At 45.7% G+C, this 15,718-nt stretch overlaps 1 protein-coding gene across 1 annotated transcript in view; it reads left to right on the top strand.

Annotated features, from left to right (window-relative positions):
• Positions 1-13,131, top strand: part of XYLT1 (xylosyltransferase 1) — a 165,073-nt gene extending 151,942 nt beyond the window's left edge. The window contains exons 11-12 of the mRNA XM_081169484.1: positions 2,442-2,775; positions 7,680-13,131. Coding sequence (XP_081025610.1) covers positions 2,442-2,775; positions 7,680-8,002 — 657 coding nt within the window. The 3' untranslated portion in view covers positions 8,003-13,131. The remainder of the gene's footprint in view (positions 1-2,441; positions 2,776-7,679) is intronic.
• Positions 13,132-15,718: the final 2,587 nt, after the last annotated feature.

The following is a 15,718-nucleotide window of genomic DNA, read 5'->3' on the forward strand; positions in this document are numbered from 1 at the left end:
CTGTTGCGCTCAAGTCTTGCTTGTACACTTCCCATAGGCATCTTGTGGACAAGATGCTGGACTAGGTGGACCACTGGCCTGATCCAGCAGGGCCGCACTTACGTGAACTGCATGGGGGAAGTCAAAAGCTAGTGAGTAACTGGGTCCCAATCTGCGCATTCCTCCAGGAGGTGCCAATCAGGTCAGTTCATACAGGAATTATCGAAGATCAGATTCCTTAAGCATGATCATCCTGAGCCCCTGGATTTTCCCGAAGTTAAATTTAGCATTCTGAGAATCTGTTCCTTTTATTCTTTCTGGCTGGGACAGGGGAGGAAATTCTTCCAGGTCTTGGAGATACTCAGATAAAATAAACACAATAGGGTTGTCACCTCCAACTTTGCTTTCTGTTTCTATGCTGTATACCAGCAGGCCAGATCCTTATCTTTCCCACCCCCTGAGGGCCACGTTAAATGGGTGGGTAAGGCTGCCAACCTGCCAATCATCCACCATCACAATGACAACCAGTGACCCATTTTTGCCCCAGCACTTTGAAGCCCCAACAATCAGCTGATAGTCGGGGCTTCAAATCTCCACACGCTGCTCTCTGCAAGGATCACCAACCAGTGGCTCAGTGGTGCTTGCAGAGAGACCTGAGTGATGATCTGAAGGCCCAAGAATCTGCTTTTGTCACCAGTGGAGGCACCGTCTCTTTGGTTTTGTGACTTCTGTACCTTCTTCCACCTTCTTCCTCCTTGTGTGTGTGACCTGGGGGGTTCATAGTTTGCTGATTACAAATACTTTCAGCAACTGGTGCATGCCACATTTAATTGCAGTTACTTGTGTCCCTGTTGCCCCTTGGATAGTAGCAAACGATTACAGCTATCTCAAGCATAGCTGAAACATTGGGGTGATGGGGAGAGAACAGCTAAGAAAATGTAGTCTGTTAAATGTTTGTGGTTGGTTGTAAATCAGTGTAGTTCTATATAGAAACTTGTTGTTCTGTGATTCTTCCCTTCATTCCTGCCACCACCTACTGGGCGTTAAAAAAAAATCAGTTGAAGCTGTTCCAGGTGGTGTCAGGCTGAGCAGGCAACCTGCAGGTAACATATTACAAGCATCGGTGCTTTAGTTCCAACAAGAATTATGAAGGGTCCTCAGAAGTAATGCCATGGCAAATGTAAAAGTGCAGGTCCCCTTCATGATAAGTCACAGCTGTGACCCCCTCATAGCCACACCCCTTTCTGAGACCATACAGCTTTCTATATTTATATAATGATCCTATGATTTTGCATTAATAATAATTAGGGATGCATTGCAATAATGCACTGGCTCTCTACTAGATCTACTATTTTCTATGCACATATAACTGGGGCAGATGGGGCTTGTCAGCCTGAGAAGGTAGCCCATCCCATCTAGGAGAAGCAAAACTCTGATCCTGAACTTCCACCACCTTGCGGGATATCTTCAGGAGAAGAACAGGCTAAGGAGTAAACCCTACACAAATCCAGAGTGGAGTCCCTAAGGCAATTGGATGGTGCCTTGTACGCCTTCTTCCGGCATCTCCCGCAGCCAGGCTGGTGCCAAATGTATTGCTCTGCTTTCCTTTGGACCACATGAGCAAGAATGAGAAGGGGGTCTTGTTGTTTGGGTAGCCCAGGGCCTCCATACATGCTGCCTTGGCTTGCTCCTCAGAGAGGTCATTTCTGTGCTGTTAATGCAGCGGTTTGGCTTCATCCCCAGAGGTGCACTCCATTGTCTCTTGAGACAGACAGATGCCAACAAAATCATTTTGAGTATTTCAGGGAAAATCAAGTTGTGTTTCCCTTGTATGTCACAGAACTTGCACACCATTCTCTTGATACTCACACATCTTGTGTTTCCGACATTCCTAAATGCTTAGCTTTAGAGCTACAGAACAGAAGAGCTCCACCACCTCAATGCTATTGCCACTTGCCTGTTCTAGAGTGACCCTAGGAGCCAGCCCTCAGGGACTGACTCACCTCCTTTCAGTCTGGCTCCAGTGAGCACAAAAGGTGAAAGCACTTCTTCTCAGTTGCGCAAAAGCTCCCCCTTCATGCCGATTAGGTGGCCCCAGGGTGCTGGATATGAGGACCCTGCTGCAGGAATAGTAATTGGTCTTTGACTCCCTGCGACCCCACAGAACCCCATCTCTGGTCCCTAGCATTGAGACAGAGATTGCATTCAGATGCACAGGAAGGGTGGCTACTGGCTGCCTCCGTCAATCATTTAGCTCTATTTATCTCTCCCTTAGAAGATAATTCCCCCCAAAATACCAACAACAGTGGGATGGAGAGCAGCAGAGCAGCTCCCTACCCAGGACCTTGTAGCAGCCATCCAATGCGACAATTACAAAAAAGAACAGAACACGTTGATTTTTAAAGCAGTTGGTTGCTTCTTTCAGTGTTACCTGATGTGCAGTGCTTCTGTTTACCCTTCAGATTGGAACCGACTGGGATGCTAAGGAGAGAATATTCCGGAACTTTGGGGGACTCATTGGGCCCATGGATGAGCCAATCGGCATGCAGAAGTGGGGGAAGGGCCCCAACGTCACTGTTACTGTCATCTGGGTGGACCCCACAAACACCATCGCCGCCACGTATGATATCCTAATAGAATCCAGCGCGGAGTTTACTCACTACAAGCCACCATTGAATTTGCCTCTCCGCCCCGGAGTCTGGACTGTTAAGATCCTGCATCACTGGGTCCCTGTAGCGGAAACCAAATTCCTGGTCTCTCCTCTGACATTTTCCAACAGGCAAAGCATCAGGCAAGGTAAGACCTTTTTGCGAACCAAACCATTATTTGCAATTACAGCTTGGCCACAGGTGCTTAACTAAGATGGGGCTTGGGTCAGATCCAGAAAGCGTCTTCTTATTTTTCTCATAACGTGATGGTGGCCATCAACTTAGATTGCATCAAAAGGGAATTAAGGAAATACAATGGAACGTAAGGTTTATCTACGGCTGCTAGTCATGAGGGATACATGGTACCTCCAGGATCAGGCAGGGGGGTATTGCCTCTGAATTGTCGTTGTTTTGTGATTGTCAGTTTATTTACATACCACATTTTCCTCAAGCAAATCTCTGCTCAAAGCAGTTCACAAAGTCTAAATACAGTGATATGGTAACAATGCATAATAAGACATACAATATCACTGCAACATACTAAAAAATTGATAAGCAGCAATTAACATTTCATTTTGCATATATAAATGTTTAAGTAAGCATGCAGCTGGAGAGTAATAGCAGACGATGAACACATTCTGCCTGTTGGTTTCTGTGCTGCATCCTAGAGGGGGAAGGCATGTCAACAAAAGCATGTTCCGTATCTTCCATAGGCTCACACCTAAGGGGTCAAAGAAGGCACTGACTCCTGTCCGGGCTGCTGTAAGGATGGATTTATTTCAGGTCTGTGGCTTCACAGGCCTAACTATTCCGGCCTGTTTCCGCTGTCCTGCTTCTCTGAGACTGTTTGCATCCTCCTGGGTCACATTCACACCATACGTTTAAAGCAGTATGATACCACTTTAAAGAATCAAGACGTCCCGCAAAGAATCCTGGGAGTGCTAATTTGTTAAGGGTGCTGAGAGCTGTTAGGAGGCCCCAATCCCCCTCACAGTTAAGCCATTCTGAGAATCGTCATTCTGTGAGGGGAGCAGGGGTCTGCGAAGAACCCTCAGTACCCTTAACAACCTGCAGCTCCCATAATTCTTTGGAGGAAGCCATGACCATCTAAAGCGGTATTGTACTGCTTTAAATGTGTGGTGCGGATGTGGCAAAGGTTTCCTGTCCTTTCTCTTTGGGCTGAGGCAGCTGTATACCTCCCCTCCCATCAGGCAGGTAAATGGGAGGACACTGCCTAGCTCCTTCCAGAGCAGGAATCCAGGCAAGGATTCCTCAGAAGCCATTCCTTGTTTGCTGCTTGGTGGTAGGGGATCAGGGCCTCTTTAAAGGGCAAAGTGCTGGCGAATGAGCCCCTGCAACTCCTTACAGCATCCCAGAAGCATCTGGCTGGCCACCATAGGACAAAAAGATGCTGGAGTAGATGAGCCTTTGATCTGATGCATCATGACTGCTTCTTAGTACAACACAGGATGCAGTCCAAACAAAGTTAAAGCACCGTTAACTTTCCTTAATTTCAGCAGAAGAGCCTGTTAGAGTCAAGCGCTTTGATAATGACCACAGAGATTCTACTGACTTGAGGAAGGAGTTCATTACTGGGGGAAAACATTGCCCTTCTATTATTTATTGTACTGGTGCAACTCAAGGTGCAAGCGGTGGCTTTAGGTACTGATTATACGAAGGAACCAATGCAGTGCTGTCGCCTAAAATACAGGTATAGAAGGGGGACCTGTTGCAGTTTCAAGTGTTCCTGTTCAAGCAGACAGTCATGCCCTCTTCCAGGACACTCCGTTCCTGTCCCACCCCCATTTTCATTTCCATCTTCCCAAGGCTACATGGTAGTGATGGATGAGGCCAGAAGCACAAGGAGGCAGAGCAATGTGTGTATATTTTGCCTTTGTTCTGCAGCCCTGTGTAGGGAAGTTTTTAGTGTCTGTTACGTCTTACTGTGTTTTCATTTGTTGGAAGCAGCCCAGAGTGGCTTGGGTAACCCAGTCAGATGGGTGGCATATAAATAATTTTATTATGATAGTTTCTATGCACCCTGACACCACCACCCCTCTCTAAGCGCCAACCAGGCAAGCAAGAGGCCTTATCAGGGTTCCAGGACACATTTCACAGCCAGGGAAGAAGAAAAAAGGAGCGAGACAAAGCAGGGGTGGTTCAAGATGTGGCCTTGAGAGAGCCCCGAGAGCCAGACAGAGAGGTCTGAAGGGCCACATTTGGGAGCCTGAAGTCTGCACAGTTGGAATATCGTGGAGAAGGATACATGATTTCAAGAGGCACACTGAGATTAGAGCAGAAGTTTAGAGGAGCATTCGCAGTGTGAGCTTTTGAGTGTGCCTCTCCAAGACCTTACAGTTCAGAAACATTATGCTGCACGCGGAAAAATTGTTACAAAGCCTCTTAGCTTTCTTTTCTTTCTTTTTTCTTCCTTTTTTCAGCATTTTTTCGCTTTGCCACCACTTGCATTACTTAAACTTGCTTCTAATGCCAGATAAATGCTGTGAAACTGACAGAAAAATTAGGACATCTCTAAGAGCCATTTTTCTGATATTTTGTGAACAATGCTAAGGCTGCCACACACAGAAAATCACTACACACCTCTAGATTCAAAGAGCAGTGTAATGAGACCTGCCTTTTATGAAGGATAAATAATAGGGCAGAACTAAAGGATGGGGAGAGGGTAGCTCATTTTCCGTAAACTTCTTCAGCCACAGTGATTTCCCCACCCCCCACCCCACCCAAGGATCATGTCAAAATGGGGCTGAATGCCTATTCAGAGTGAGGGCAGTGTGATGGAGGGCATGGCACATGTCAGAGGCAGCCTGCCTCTGAATGACAGTTGCTGGGATTCGCAAGTGAGGACAGTTCAGCTTGTGGGCTTCTCACAGGCATCTGGTTGGCCAAGAACAGGATGCTGGACTAGATAAGCCCTTGGTCTGATCCAGCAGGTGCCTACAGTGAGAGCTCATGCCATCTGAATAAATCAGGTAGAATTCGACTGCCTTGGCAAGCGAATTATATGATCAAAGCCATAATAAGCCAGACAGAAACAGCATATTTAATATAACTGAATAATCGGGGTTGGCCACGGGGGGCTTGCAAGGGAGGGGGGTCACCTCAAAATATAAAACTTAAGTCTCAGAGAACCATGAAGAGTGTCCAAGCAAGGGAGACGGAGCCTTAGCCAATTTACAACAGAAGATCAAACCGTTGCCTCCTTGCACAAAAGGAAGAGCTTAGATAATTGGCACGAGTTGCAAATTACACAGGCGACGTGGCAGGAATTGTAGACACTAGTATGTCATTCCTGGCCCACAGACCCACTGGAACACACAGCATAGTTCTCCAAGTCTGAGAGGGCCTTCTTGAATGAAGGCATTTTGCCCTGGAGGTGGTATGTATGTTTTGGCAGAGTTCAGCAAGTCCCTTCCTGGCATTAACCCCAATTTCCATATGTGAATTTTGAGCTAGTTTCCTACAGGCAGTTTTAAGCACCTTTCATGTAGCACCGTGGACACTCAATGAAGCTGGATGTTAGAAAGTTCAGGACAAATGAAAAGAAAGCACTTCTTCACAGAGTGCAAAGTTAGACTATGGCGCTTGCTCCCACAGGAGGTAGTGACCAGCACCAAATTGGATGGCAACAGAATCCCAATTGCTGGAAACCACAGGAGGGAAGAGTGCTCTCATGATTGAATCCTGCTTGTTGGTTTCCCACAGGCAATTGTTCAGCCACTATGAGAAGAGGATGCTGGACTAGACGGGCCCTTGGCCTGATCCAGCAGGCACTTGTTATGTCCATTCCAGTGATTGCTCTGTACACTGGTACCACGGGTTACATACGCTTCAGGTTACAGACTCTGCTAACCCAGAAATAGTACCTCAGGTTAAGAACTTTGCTTCAGGATGAGAACAGAAATCGTGCTACGGCAGCAGCAGGAGGCCACATTAGCTAAAGTGGTGCTTCGGGTTAAGAACAGTTTCAGGTTAAGAACAGACCTCCGGAACGAATTAAGTACTTAACCCGAGGTATCACTGTACTGCTTTTAATGAAGGGGGCGTTCCTATTTTTGTATTGCTACACACTGTGCCAGTATTTCATTAGGAAGTGTGGTCTATGGGTACTTTTACACAGAATTATTTATTTATTTATTTCATAACATTTATATGCTGCTTGATTTATCAAAGGGAACTCAAAGCAGTTTACAAAAAAACCCATAAAGCAGTAAAATTATCACCAAGAAAAGTTAACAACAGTAATTTAAGACGTTCGAAAAATTAAGGTAGCAATAGATTAAAAACTCATGCCAACTTTCTAAACATCTGGGTAGCTTTGTCTAAACAAAAATGTTTTTAGCATGCACTAAAGCATGTCTGTGGTTTGGGAGCTGCACGGCCAGGGAAAAAACAATGCTATCCAGGGTTGTAAAGACTGCAGAGAGAATAATTGGCTGCACTCTTCCCACCTTAGATCAAATCTATGCTGCCAGGTGCCATAAGAAAGCGGCAGAGATAGTGCAGGATAGTGCACACCCCGGAAATGATCTCTTTCAGCTTCTGCCTTCTGGAAGAAGGTATAGGGTTATAAAGACCAGGACTAGCCGCCTGAGAAACAGTTTCTACGCAAATGCAATTCTGGTTCTAAACGCAGCATAAAGGGTCTCTATAGTATAGTGTATTTTATAGTATAGTATAGTGCATTTTAAAATGGGGTTTCAGAGTTTTTAGGGGGTTTTGAATGTTTAATGTAGTTTTTCAATTTCATTGTTCTGTATGGGACAATGGCAATAAAGATATCTATCTATCTATCTATCTATCTATCTATCTATCTATCTATCTATCTACCTATCTATCTAGAAAGAGCACAGTGAAGGTGCCTGCCCGTTATCAAGAGGCAGGGAGTACCAAAGGGTCGGTGCCGCCACACTAAACCACAAAATGGTTTTGAATGGCAGACCTACGCAGAGCGTGCTAACGGTAGTTTTGATCTGAAGGTCAGATTGGTGAAGCATCTCAACTTTGGATTTCGGTTTGTTGTTGTTTTTACAGAAGAAGCCACGAGGTTGCACGGCGGACCTCCGAAGAACGCCTACATGGAGCAGAGTTTCCAAGGCCTCAACCCGGTTCTGAATATCCCCATCGACGCTGCGCAGGTGGACCAAGCAAAGAAGAATGCAGCCCTTACAGGCAGCAAGCTGGAGAACTGGGTGGACAAACTGGTGGGAGGCATGTGGTCAGCTGTGGATATCTGCAGCACAGGCCCCACCTCCTGCCCAGTCATGCAGGCCTGTAGCCAGACATCTTGGAGTTCGCTCAGCCCAGACCCAAAATCTGAGCTGGGGCCTGTTAAACCCGACGGCCGTTTGAGGTAGCACAGGGTGCACATCCCTTCACCGGCTTTTAAAAGGGAATTTAATATGGTTGCTCTTGTGATACGGGGGGAGGATTATCCACCTGCCCTCCTAAATTTGGGCTGGTTTCGAAGTGGATTAACTGCCAGGCATCCTTCAAGAAAACGTACGATTTAGTTTTCACGTAGTTCCTGGAAGTGGTATGGAGGGTCGCCAGCTAATTTCATCGAATGGCTATCATTTTAAGCCCCGGGAAGGTGTGGAGAGAAGGAAACCGGTTTTTAAAACATGCCTTAAGTTTTTAGCGCGGGTGCAGTATCAAGACTACAGATTATTTAAAACCTCAATCTGAGGTGTGTTGGCTATTTTATCACACACACACACACACACACACACACACACACACACAGAGAGAGAGAGAGAGAGAGAGATGGGAAATGAGTAGCAAAATGGCAGCCGGTTGCAGATGCTGAAATTGCCATCGCTCCCCATGCCATCACTTCCCAAAGCATTCCCACAGCAGCCTAGCAAAAGTGTTGACATTATCACTATGCCAAGCCGTGTTTTCACTGGCAAGGACTTGGGGCTCCCCATCCCCCTTTTCTTATGTATGTAACTATGTATTTATTTATTTATTTATTTCAGTCTGACACACACAGAGACCCCACAACTCTCTGATATTCACAAGAGTTCAATATTTGTCATAGCAGACTACAAAACACTTGCAGAGAGCCCCAATGGGAAGAAACCCCTTCCTCTACCCCAGCATTTTTTCAGAAGTGGTTTCAGGCAGGGGAATAACAGCTGTTTAGGGAAGTTTTTAATGTTTAATGCTGTATTGTGTTTTTAATATTCAGTTGGGAGCCTCCCCGAGTGGCTGGGGAAACCCAGCCAGATGGGTGGGGTATAAATAATAAATTATTATTAGTATTATTATTATAATTATTATATAGTGATAACTGGGAAAGAGTTCAACTACTCCCACCAGCCTGTGCTTAATCTTGAAGCTACAGGGACCTGATGATGGATAAGGAGTCTCTCTGCCTCAGGCCCTCAAGAGCTGCTGCCGGTCAGAGCAGTCACCCCTGGGCTTGGTTTAAGGCAGTTTCCAATATTCTGATTTTAGAAGGTTGCAGGAGGGAATCCTGGGTAGGGTGCAAGGCAGGAAGACCAGCAGTAGGTGGCGCCAGTGCAAGGCAGAGGCAACTCATTTCTAGTCTTGTCCCCATCTTCCTCCCTAATAAATTTCTACTGAGGGCAAGGAGAAGGAGGAAGATGACAGCACTGTGCCCCCGCCCCCCCCCCAAGAATGGTTGTCAGCCAGAAGACAGGCACACGGGCTTATGGGAATCAAGGCCGAGACTGGTGGGGCAATCACCCCAGTGGGTCACTTTGGGACAAATGACTCTTTGGGGCTAGTGTTAAAAGCTGCTCTTCCATAGGAGGGAGAGCAGCGCCCCCTGGAGTGCATTTATGTGTTTTACCTGTGACATTTTAGCAGGTCTTGAGCAGTTTTTCCACTTTTGGGAGCTGGTGGTATATCATTTGGTCCCCAGGCAGCCTAACATTGAGGAAAAAGTATAGATTCTGTTAACATTCAAAAAGCATTTTAGTCCAATTAATTTCTAGCTAAGCTCTTTGGCATAAGTTGTGCAATCTACATATACAAGTGGGTGTGTTTGTGTAAAAATAGCCAGTTAATGTATTTTTTCTAAAAAGGTTTCTTTCTCTTCTCTCTCTCCCCCCCCCCCACATTTTGCGCCTGTGTAAAACTTTCAGGCCTACTCTAGTGCAATCCTGTGCATGCATACCTGGGTGTAAGGGCACTTCCAGGCTGCCACTGTTTTGCTGTGGGATTCAGTCACATACTGGCAAGTTGAAGTTGTGCAGTTGTAATTGATCGGGAGGGTCCTGTGTGACAAACCAGCTTCCCCTGTCCCACCCCAGACTGAACTTCCTGGAGATAAGGAAAGTGATGGCAAATTGCATTGGAAAGTGTTGGCTTTTAAGACCACATCACCTAACCTATCTCACAAACAAAGCAGAACGAATGACCATTCAAACAGCCATCTCCTTGCAAACAAATGAGGTTGGATGGTCAGTAAACTGGTACCCTGGAAGCAGCCTCAATCCCAATTAGTTTAGTGGAGCTTCCTTCTGAGTAGACCTGCACAGACTTGCACTGTTCTGTAAGCTCACCTGTTGGGAGAGCCTGACGACAGAAGAAGCACGTCGCAAGAATCCGTTAAATTCCCTTTTAAAACAACTGCAATGGTGACCGTAAAAAAAAAACAACTTCTGAGTTTCCAGTGGCTTGCTAATGTTTTTCCTCACCATCCTGTTTGGTTTAAAGCTACTACCGTTCGCTTTGGACTTTGAAATTGCAGTGTCAGCTGTGCTGGCATGAAGGCAGAGCATTAAATGTTTAGAGCTGGCAGCAAAGGAGGCTACATAGGAGGGCGGTTTTAGGTATTTATTTGTATTTTTAGTCAATGACTAATTAGTAGGTGCTGCTTATGCAGCTTGGAGATTATCTTATCTTACTAACGAAAGCTGCCTTTATTAAGAAAAGGCCTTTTTTAAGAAAAACAAAACAAAACAAAAAGACATCTCATTTCTCCCCCTTCCCTTTTCCTGCATTCTTGATTTCCACTCAAATAAGAATTCTGATTACAAAAAAAGAAAACCTAGATGTTCCAATTGCTGATAAAAGAGGGGAGAGAGGATGGAACCCATTCCGTCAGAAATCGTCCAGTCAGAGGTAGCAGCTGCTCATATCAGTGTACCAATCCATGTCTATCAGAATCCTAGAAAACCACAGTTGTATAGGTCCATGATCTCTGCCATTGTCCCTGCTGGCAAGGGCTGATGGGAGTTTGAGGCCAATAACATCTGGAGGGCCATGGATTCCCCTGTCCATGGCTTAGGTGCTTCTGTAAGAAGACCTTCTCTCCTGGAGAACCGTCCCGAGTCCTAGCAGAAGACCAGGAGCCCAACATTCTCATGCTGAAACAAGGAAAACCCAGATTTCCATCCAGCCTTGCGGGGCTTATTCATTCATCTGTGTTCATCACTCTCTGAGCTGCACCCAAGTGGTCTTCCTTGAAAACGACTGTGCTGAGTTGATGTGAGCCAATGGCGTTTGATGTTTGGCAGGCATCTCCCATGCTTGGGTCATTGCTTCAGGTTGTGCTCACTGAGCGCCAAACGATGCATATGCAAATCTGCCCAAGCTGGGATTCTGTCCCTCAATCTCCTTGAGCGTCTCAGGTCAAGGCAGCTTCCTAAATCCATGGCACAGATCACTCAGCATGCAGCACTCCCCACAGTTGCTCCCAGTAGACTCTGATGCATCTTGAGCTGGACTCCCTGGTTATGTGGACTGTGGAAACAGATCCACCGCCTGGAGCTTCTAGCACACAGATGAAGCCCCACACTGGGATTCCCAAAAGCTTCATCCGTAGGCTGAACCAATGGGAAAGTAACTGCTGAGTCCACCAGGTTCTGCTTGCCTGCAACATCCGCTCATTCTTAGCACATCAGCACCCTGTGGATGCAACTCTTTGCACATTTGCAGAAGAATGAGATCTGCGGCTCAACGGGCACGTAACCGTGTGAGGGATCTGAGCCAAATTCTTTAGACCATTCCAGGCGCTCCACTTTCACTCCACCTACCCATCAGCTCTTGTGCTACAACACCTCCATGCGGAATGCAACACGTTTGAACTCGTGCAAGGAATCTTTGTGGTTGTTCAAGAGCTTCCAGGGAGCACAAAACCCCAAGATACCACTGAGCAGCGTAGGGAGGGCTTAGCTCAGCTGTAGATCCTCTGCTTTGCACGCAGAGGGTCCCAGATTCAGTCCTTGGCATCTTTGGGTAAAGCTGGGAGTGAAACCTCTGAAACCCTGGACAGCCACTGCCAGACAGTGTAGACAATGCTGAGCTCGATGGACCAGTGGTCTAACTCAATATAAGGCAGCTTCCTATGTTCCTTTCATTAGGCAGCTGTAAGAGTCCTTATGTAATGCAAAATATTCTTTACTCTCCTCCTTCTCCCCCTCCCCTGATTCCTGATGCTTCAGAAGTGGCCCTTTGCACTTCATTCCGAAGCATTAAATATGTATGTATGTATTTTCCAGCTTAGTATCACGGTAGCAGTTTATGTCATCTGTTTTTCTTGACAAATTCAGATGCTGTTAATCAGGCATGGTGGGGAGAACTGTGGCCCTCCAGATACTGCTGGACTACAATTCCCATCATCCTGCAGGGGGGCCCTCCATCCTTTACTTTCCTCCCCAAAAACACCTGTTTTCATTCTCTCAGTTTCCTGCCCAATTGCTTCTGCCTTGGTTACGTTCTTTTGCTACCAAAGGTACTACCTCACTAATACTTTGAAACGTGTTTACCTAATGAAAACAAGAAAAGAGGGTTTGGGGAAAGTGGGGGGAAATAGCTGAATGTACAATCTATGCAAATTCTTTCTTTCTTTCTTTCTTTCTTTCTTTCTTTCTTTCTTTCTCTCTCTCTCTCTATTTTAGTAATTTAAAATAAAAAAGACAAAGAAAGAAAACTTATAAGTATTAGAACTTGCCAAATAAACAGCAAGATACTGTACAGGTGCCTCTGATAGCAGAGCGATCTTCTACCCGGCACAGTTCATTGTGCCGTATTTGTATATTATAAAAAAATGAGTTGTCTTTTGGTTCCGTTTTTGATTAGAATCACCCTTGATGGAAAGGAGGTGGTTGGCGTTGCTTTGTTAAAGAACAGCACCTTCAGATTTGCTGGGGAAATATGCCGGACGAAGAAATGGAGCATGCTTTGTAGGGGGGTTTTTTTATGTTGGTTGCCATTAACAAACAGCGATGGCAACAGCAAAAAAGTGTGGGGCACTGGCTCCTTTTTAAAAAAAGCTTGGGAGGCTGTTGGTTGAGAGATTTCCCTATGGGTAAATCAGGTTATCTGGACTGTTTCCAACTCAGTGTTCATGCCATGGCATCCTATGAGTTGCCCCTTTTAGAGAAGCCTTAAGTTCTTTCATCTTTTTTTCAATGTGGCCTTAAAACTGTGTGTGTGTGGAAATTTTAGCTGTTGTATATTCTTTCTCTCTTGACTATTGTCAACGTATTAAAAAACAAACGCACCTTGAGATGACTGTGGCCTTTTTTTCCCCTCACCCTCCTGCTGCTGCTGTACAACTGTCACTTTTTACACACAGTGCAAGTCCACGAAAGGACATGTTTACAACTGCAAGATCCTGGGGGAGGATGGGGACGGGGCAACATTATCCTTTTGCAGAAAAGATCAGCAGTATCCATTTTTGCAGAAAGAAAGGAGGCTTTGCAAATATCGGCAGTTTTGCTTTTGCAACATGTTGATGGTAAGACAGTATGAATCTCTCTCACTAATGGGAAATGTGCCTTGGAAGAATTACTCCTGGGTTTTTACACCCATAAAAATCTAGTTACAGATAGGTAGCCGTGTTGGTCTGCCATAGTCAAAATAAAAAAATTCCTTCCAGTAGCACCTTAAAGACCAACTAAGTTAGTTCTTGGTATGAGCTTTCGTGTGCATGCACACTTCTTCAGATACACTGAAACAGAAGTTGCCAGATCTATATAGGATCTTCCCACCACCCTTCTGAGTAATACCCCTCCCCACCTTCTCACTATATAGAAGGATCTGGCAACTTCTGTTTCAGTGTATCTGAAGAAGTGTGCATGCACACGAAAGCTCATACCAAGAACTAACTTAGTTGGTCTTTAAGGTGCTACTGGAAGGAATTTTTTTTATTTTGACCATAAAAATCTGTTCCGCACACCTATCTGAGTGCAGAGAAAGATGGCCAAGAAGATAAAGGGTCTGGACACCAAGCCTTATGAGGAATGGTTGAGGGAGTTGGGTATGCCTAGTCTGGATAAGAGGAGGCTGAGAGGTGATATGATAGCCAAATATCTGAAGAGCTGCCGCATGAAGATGGAACAAGCTTGTTTTCTGCTGCTCTGGAGAGTAGGACCCGAACCAATAGATTCAAGTTACTAGAAAGGAGATTAACAGAACCAAGAACTGTAGAGACAATAGTCTATTCAGGGAGGTACACTGACCAAAGACTTAGTCCAGTGCAGCTGATCAATAGAAAGAAGGAAGCGTTGGACAACAAAACATTTGCAGGATCACAAGTCCTGGGGTTCAGCCTGCAACAGACCCAGTTAGTGGAGGAGTTGTTGTGACCACCATCATTTTGTATTCGGTAACTGCCCTTCACCCAGGGCAGGTTACATATATCTTTAAAAATATAATGCAATGAAAATGTACCTATTCATTTGCAATCTAGCTGGGTTGAAAGTTTCCACAGGAAACTTCTCCAGTGAACTTCAGGAGGTGGAGGAGAACAGGGGGATTAAATGGGGGAAATTTCAGGGATTGGGGACACCATTTTTTGCCACTCAACTGATTTATTTGATTTAAAACAAAAAAAAAACTTTCTGACTTCTTTGTCCATGAGACAACCAGTTGCCCAACCTTGTTTCTGTTTTTCACAAAATGGCCTGTGGGAACATCTTGTATGGGGTGCCTTGGGACCCCTCAAGACTGTTGGTGTTCATTCTGTCTCATATCATTAATGCAATAATAGTGCATAAGCGATAGGTTTATACTGGACCGTCTGCAAATCATCCTGTTTTGTTAGTTTTTCTCTGATTCTTCCCCACCATTACCACATTACAGTGGTACCTCTGGTTGCGAATGGGATCCATTTTGGAGGCCCTTTCACAACGTGAAAAGCCCGCAACCTGAAACGCTATATCTGCACAGGTGCGCAGCGCGATTTGGCACTTGTGTGCATGCACAAAGCGTGATTTAGCTCTTCTGCGCATGCGTGAGTGGCAAAACCCAGAAGTAACCCTTTCCAGGTCGCCACAGGATGCAACCTGAAAAAAACGTAACATGAAGCAAACGTAACACGAGGTATGACTGTATTGCTGTCTGGAGGGGCACCCCGGCATTACAGTTCAATGAAAATGAAACCAAAAAAAGCCCAGACGTTGGTTGTATAAGTGACAGGATTCCAGCAAGAAGTTTCAGGACATGCACTAATTGGCCAACGAAGCAGCATGTCTGCCCCAAAACTTTTAGAGGTGTGAACAGAATGAAAGCAGGATTATATATAACCTCCCCAAGACCATATTGAGCACAGGCCATTAAGGATTCTTCAGCTGTGATTTCTCCATTGCTGGACTAGATGTCCCTTGGGTTCCCTTCCAACTCTACAATTCTGTGGTTCTATGGACGTGCAGTACGGCCTAACAACATCAGGAAGGCTACAAGTTTCCCAACCTTGCTTTGGGCTGTTCTTCTGGAAGGAGCAGTGTATAACCTAGCCTTAGCCAGAGAAGGGGGGGATTATGCTCCAAAATGCCTGCCCCCAAAAGGTGTTTCACTGAGCTTCCCTTCCTCCTCCTCTTCCAAGTAGCAGAAGAAAATGCAGCTCTGCTCTAGGCACAGCAGGGGAGCCTGTTCCTTGCTTGGCCCCATGCTGTGTGTGCTCACCACATCCCTGTCTAATCCACAGAGGATGATTTTAGCTTTTTACTAAGGCGATTGCATCAGCACTGGTCAGGAAACCTGGAAGCAGAGGGAGGGCATTTCCTAAAGGAATGTGAATTTTTAGGAGAACGCCTCCAAAAGAGGGATGAGGAACCTCTGATGCAAGGCCCAAATGTGGCCCTCAGGACCCA

The sequence above is a fragment of the Podarcis bocagei genome (genome assembly GCF_964188305.1).
Source record: "Podarcis bocagei genome assembly, chromosome: 14".
NCBI lineage: Eukaryota > Metazoa > Chordata > Lepidosauria > Squamata > Lacertidae > Podarcis > Podarcis bocagei.